The 6729-nt window shown below is 41.8% G+C and overlaps 1 protein-coding gene across 1 annotated transcript; it reads right to left on the bottom strand.

Moving 5' to 3' along the window:
- Positions 1 to 276: 276 nt before the first annotated feature.
- LOC100761273 (olfactory receptor 1019) lies at positions 277 to 1203 on the bottom strand. The gene has a single exon (XM_027427404.1). The coding sequence runs from the start codon at positions 1201 to 1203 to the stop codon at positions 277 to 279; it is 927 nt and encodes a 308-aa protein (XP_027283205.1).
- Positions 1204 to 6729: the final 5526 nt, after the last annotated feature.

Here is a 6729-nt window from a genome sequence, read left to right as displayed (position 1 = left end):
ATGTAGATAAGTACACATGGGTCTGGATGCCCATGGAGGTCAGAAGAGGATATAGAATGCCCTAGAGCTGAAAGGTCACTGCAGGGACTGTGGCGGTGGTTTCCAGCAGGTTCTCCAATGAACTTGATCAGCAATGTCAAGTGTCACAGGAAGGGAAAGGGAGTATGTGTGTGTGTGTGTGTGTGTGTGTGTGTGTGTGTGTGTGTGTGTGTGTGTGTGTAATACACTTGGCTCCAGCAACAGCTGTCAGAGCCACACTTGGTAGTCTTGTAGGACTCAGTACTTTCTTCTGCAATAAAGTTTCTGCAGAGCAAACTTCATATCTTTGTTTCTCAGACAATAGACAACCGGATTCAAAGAAGGAGTGAGGACAGAGTAGAAAATAGATGCCAGGCGACCCTGGGTCGGGGAGTACCGAGAGGCAGGCCTCAGGTACATGAAGCTTCCAGTTCCATAAAACAAGATGACTGTGGTCAGGTGAGAGGAGCAGGTGGAAAAGGCCTTCCTCCTGCCATCCACTGAGGGGATTCGAACAACTGTGGACACGATGCCTACATAGGAGAGGACCGTGAGGGCAAAGGAGCTCATGACAATGCAGCTGCTGACAGCAAAGCCCACCTCCTCATTGAGGTGGTAATCAGTGCAGGACAGTCTCATGACTGGAGGGATGTCACAGAAGAAATGCTCAACAATATTGGGTCCACAGTAGGGGAGGGAGAAGGTGTTGAAAGTGTGGAAGGCTGAGTAGATGGCCCCACTCGCCCAGGCAGAAGCCACCATCTCAGCACGACATTTCTGGCTCATGATGGTTCCATAGAGCAGTGGTCTGAGGATGGCCAGGAACCGGTCATAAGCCATGGCTGTGAGCAGGAAGCATTCAGTAGCAGAGAGTGTGATAAATATGTAAAGCTGTGCTACACACTCGATATAGGAGATGACCCCTGAGCCTGTGAAGGATATAACCATTGCCTTGGGGATGGTGGCTGAAGTGTAGCACATGTCCAGGAAAGATAAATTCTTCAGGAAGAAGTACATGGGGGAGTGGAGCCTACTGTCTCTCATCACAGCTGTGATGATGGAGATGTTCCCCAGGAGGCCAAATGTGTAGACCAGCAAGAAAAACGGGATGACCACCAATCTCAGCAGTGGGGCATCTGAGAAGCCCCTGAGGATGAAGTGAGTCACTCTTGTGTGATTGGACATGTCTGCTCAAATTGCGTGCAGATGCAGGGACCACACAGCTAAGAGAGGAGACAGACATAGAAGGCAGGCTCAGAACATGTATGTGCAGCTCCATGTTGTCTACAGAGTCAGGGCTTTCATCGGAAAACCAACACCGTGAAGCAGCTTATCTAAATGGCATCTCAAAGAATAGAGGAGGAGGAGAAGGAGGAGGAGGAGGAGGGGGAGGACACAGAGCATACCTGCCATGTTCTCTTGCTCTTAAATTTTCCATGGAGTCAAGTAAGAAACAGTTCCATGTATTTGCTTTCTATATATTGAAGCAAATCAACTCATAAACCTTTCAATGTTGTTTTAAAGGATAGAGTGATTTTAAAAATTACTCATTATTAACACATTTCTTTCTTAATATCCTATAGATTTTCTGAATCTTCTCATTTTCTTTCTATTGGTGATTCATGTCTTCTACACACACACACACACACACACACACACACACACACACACACACACACACACACACACCTTTAGTTGTAATTTTATTATTATTTTTTCTTAAATTTTTTTAATTAAAAAAAGCATTCTACTAACATCCTTGGGCAAATGTTCTATTTGAGGAACACATGTAATGTGAAACATTTGAATTCTAGGTTTCTATAAATCCCTGTTCCTAGACTCCTTGCTTTTGTTTGTTTGTCCTCCTGCTTTTTTTCCCTCTGTTGGTGTGTGATGTAGGAACATGCTGTACTCTTTATCTGTAGAGATGAGCCCACAGTGGACATTAGTGAATGGGCAAACCAAAGAGAGCGTCAGTGGTCTCCCTCAGACATCAGTCTCAAAGCCTGGCTCTAAGCCAGAGCTCTCTATGGACTCATCTGTGAGCTCACTTGTGTGTGGAGCAACATAAACCCCGTCACTCACGATGCCAAATGTGTATTATGCTGAGTAGATTCAGCAGAACATGTTACATCCACCGAAGTATCTGCTGCTCTGATCCCTTTTCTTGGTTCATTAGCAGCTCTGGAGAGGACATCTGGTGTGACTAGGATATGGATTTATTTTAGAAAGTGGTAATAGAATTGAAGCTATTGACCAATGTGTTAGTGAAAATGAGGGAATGTTTATAACATTTTTCTTTGAGGCTTGTGGAAACTTGTACCTTCCAAGCTTTGAAACAGTGTTCCTCTAAGAATGCCCTTGTTAATGCAGCAAACATTAAATACCAAGGTAACTGTGACAATATCTTTAAGTTGTATCTTTACATTGTAAGTCTTCCCCACTTGTTCACAAATGACCTAAACTTGCAGTTTCTGTCTCTGTGAAACATGTTTAATACTCAAAGTGTAACTTGAGTAGGAATCTAAAAGCAACTCACTGATAAAAGTGTATATAAGAATGTGATAGTATTAACCTGTATAAACTATGGAAGACTTCTGTTTTGAACTGTTTTCCTTACTGGCATTAGCCAGAGTGGTTGCTTTCTATTGTAAAAGAGTTTTTCTTTTATTAATTTCTAAGTACATGAAGTGATTTCTCACTGAAAACCATAACAACAGCAAAATTGTCTTTTTGTCCCTTTCTTATTGAAGTAGTATGATGTCCAGACTTATCCTCCTTGTTGACAGAGGACTTCCCTCTTTCCTCAAGACTGTGCAATATTCTGTGGGCGAGCATGCGTGCATGCATGCGTGCGTGCGTGCGTGCGTGCCTGTGTGTGCCTGTGTGTGCCTGTGTGTGCCTGTGTGTGCATGTGTGTGCATGCGTGCCGTGCGTGCGTGCGTGCGTGCGTGTGGCTGTGCCTGTGCCTGTGTGTGCATGTGCGTGCGTGCGTGTGCGTGCGTGCGTGCGTGTGCGTGCGTGCGTGTGTGTGTGTGTGTGTGTGTGTGTGTGTGTGTGACCACTTTTTAATCCATTCCTGCATTGATGGGCGCTTTGGTTATTTCTGTGTCTCAGCTACATCCAGCAGTGCTTCCGTGGACATGGTAATGGAAACATCTCTTCAGTGTATGCATTGAAATCCCTGTGGGTACTTACTCAGAGTTGGGTTTGCTATACATAGTACTATTCTATTCCTAGCTTTTCTGAGGATTCTGCATTCAGCTTTGTTGTACCTGAAATGGTAAGAAGATGAGGTGGTAAATGATTATTAGCTTAACTTACAATTCTGCAGTGTTCTGAGGCATTGAAATATCACATAAAAACTATTAAATTATCACTGATGAAAAACTGAATATGGCCTGTAATCACAGGGATTAGGATACAGAAGCAGGAGAATCAGAATTTTAAGATAATTCTTGACTGTCTAGAGTGTGAGTGTAACTTGGGATACATGAGGGCCTGTTTTTAAAAATAGTTTAAATACACCAAGAAAAATATATTGGCTACATAGTTCAGAATAAATAATGGAGTTGGCCATATTGTGTCTTCAGAGAGAAAGAGAGAAATTAATGCTTGTGTTCAGCCCACTTTCTCCTTTTTATACAGTCCAGAGTCCCTGCCTAGAATGGTTCTGCTCCACACATCAGTTAATGCAAGCAAGATGATCCCTCATAGACATTCTCAGAGGCTAGCCTTAGTGTGATCAATTCCACATAGACACCTACAAGTTTTACCTTCTAGGTTATTCTAGATCTGATCAAGTTGGCAAGTGAGATTAAATATCGTAGTTCCTTAGGCAGGATTGAGTCATGACACCTGATATGAACTGAGGAGAAATATCCCCTCCTGTGTTTTCTGTTGCAGCCTGAGTCCCTAGCTCACCAGAGAATGAATTTCCATCATTCAGATCTCTGGTGTGTGTGGATCCTGCTTTCCCCCTGATTGGCTCATTAACTGAATTTAGATACATTTTAAAAGGCAGATGTTTTGATTATTTATATTATTTTCAATTTCTATGAGTTTGTAATTTTAGTTCCTAGATACTGTGAGAGAAGGACCAGCTTAGACTCAGGAGAGGAGAGGAGAGAGAGAGAGAGAGAGAGAGAGAGAGAGAGAGAGAGAGAGAGAGAGAGAGAGAGAGAATGAAATACAACATTGGGTCACAAAGCCAGTCCTTGGTAACCCATCCTCAGTGGGCATTCTCTGTAATTGGAAGCTGCCATCTCCCACCCCAGTGATTTAACTGGCTTCTTTGAATTCCATAGATATTATATGGCTTAATTTATTGCAATTCTATTATCAGCCATTTGTATAGTTGGTGCTTGGAGAGAGGGAAATTCTTGCCACTGGTGGTCCTGACTGGCTGGGAGAGATAGCAGACAGGCTTCATAGTGGTGCTGGTGGCACTGGAGGTTGAAGCTATCTAGATGGGGGATGTGTGCTCAGGAACAATAAAGGATGGCTCTGAGACACTCATGAAATGGAAGAAATCACTCTATATAACCTTGTGCCTTTCCTCCAATCATATTTTCAATGATAGTGTAAAGTTTTTAGGTTATTGATGGTGAATGAGTTATTAGAAAACTCTCTTAGTTACTTGTATCATTTCTATCACCAAAATGTTTGAAGGGTATGAAATTTTAGAGACAGAATCCATCAGCATGGTCAAGGCATGACAGAGTGGAGTTGCTAATATCAAGGTAGACTCAGAAGCAAAGAAAAGTGGAATGCTGGATTCTTGGCATCAGTCTCTTAGGTGACTCTAAATGCAGTCAAGCTGACAATGAGGGCCAGTCATCACATAAGCATATAAGGGAACCTGCTCTGTCACTGGCCTTGTGTTAAGCACCACATTTTCCAAGATACAGAGTCTGTGCCTTCAGCAAACTTCTGTGTAGTTTTCCAGAAATTGTTTATACAGAACCTATGTCATTTTGAAAATATGTAGGCAAGTAGCAAAAGGTGCCCCCAATACAGTGTGGGGCACATGTACACATATTTAAATCAAAGCACACTCTCAACAGAGTCTGGAGGTCAGGTTTGAAAACCAAAGCCTCTTCTTGCCAAGTCTAAATCTTCATTGGCCTTAACCCAGTTTCCTCACACTTTCTTTAATGTTCTCCTAGAGAATTGGCCATGAATGTACGTGTACCAAAGATTAATGGATGATTCATTTGTATTAGTACTTGGGTGTGAATATAATTTCAAAAGAGAGTATGTTGTTTCTGCAATCAAAAAATCATGCACCAGAATATAGGTTAGGTTTCAAAATAGAATAGAGTTAAGTCAGAGGTGAAGAACTCACACCCTGGGACCAAGTATCTTTGTGCCTTTGTATCTTTTGATTAGGGTATCTCTAGGTGTTGGAGAGGGCCAGGTGAGCTGCCTGAATGCAAGCAGCTCAGGGTGACCCTGAGCTTATTTATAAAAAAAAATTCTGTAATTTATAGACTTTCACTTTTCCTTTAAAAAAGTGCAAGTTTCTGGATACACAATGAGCACATCACTTGCAATTATGCACAGAGAAGTTTTTTGTTTGTTTGTTTATTATCCCAGTCTGCTCTTACCTGGTGGAATGATGCCTACTTTCTGTGTCTAATGGTAATCAAGTGATGAAATGGACAGTAGGACTGTCTCAGGAGGTGTCAGCTGTCCTGGCAAGGAATTGCTGGAGGTGTGGATGGATGTGGATGGATGTAGCTCTCTGATTCCATTTGCATGTCTTAAATATCGTGGAGTGATTCACCTTCCAGTTCATCTGGGAAAGGAGATAGTATGCTATGAGCTACCTGGGGAGCTTGCTAGGGGAATATGTTTGGTTCCTGTCAGATTCCATTGACTAAGACTTCTCAGGGTCCCTGTGGGTTATCATAGACAACTTAAAAAATGTTTCCTAGGGCCGCATGAAAATGCCAGTTGGTATAACAAAACTATGGTTTAATTTTTCAGAAAACTCAGTCTTGAGGCTTTATGAGATAGATATTTATTTTAAGACAAAAATATCTGTATTATATTCAGGCCACAAATATAAAATTATGAAATATGAACTCATAATTTTCCTTGCCCAAGATCTTAGGGTACTTAGAAGCATCAACTAACTCCATTATACTCTTATATCTGTTACTATGATCTGTGACCCCAAATACTTGATCTCTCAAAGTCTTGTCTTGCCTGACGGATATGAATGGATGATGTCATTTAAATGAGAGATTTACTATTGCATGTCTTAAATGATTAACTCCAAAATTAATTCTTTATCTATTGTTTACAACAGGATCTATAATACTTTTAAATACATCTAAATTGGTGGACAGAAAACAAAGCTCAGCACAGATGGGGCTAGGAAGGAGGACTATGAATTTGAGGCCATCCTGGGATATGTAGCAGGGTCCTGTCTAAAGACAAAGAATTGTGTGTGTGTGTGTGTGTGTGTGTGTGTGTGTGTGTGTGTGTGTGTGTGTGTGTATGTGTGTATCTACACTATTGGTGTTTTCTCTATAGTATCCACTCTGGTACAGTTTGTTTCCTGAGTTTTGCCAAGGTCATTGTGGAAACATAAAAGGAAAGATATGCAAACCTGAAGTCTAAAGGTCTATGCAATTTTGCTGTGTGAAGTTCATGTGACCAAAGCTCTGGTCAAGCAAAACTTGACCATCAGCTTGGGTGTCT

Source organism: Cricetulus griseus, chromosome 7 (assembly GCF_003668045.3).
Source record: "Cricetulus griseus strain 17A/GY chromosome 7, alternate assembly CriGri-PICRH-1.0, whole genome shotgun sequence".
NCBI classification, from domain to species: Eukaryota; Metazoa; Chordata; class Mammalia; order Rodentia; family Cricetidae; genus Cricetulus; species Cricetulus griseus.
The sequence above is the reverse complement of the archived record's forward strand: the minus strand, read 5'-3'. Positions and strand labels throughout refer to the sequence as shown.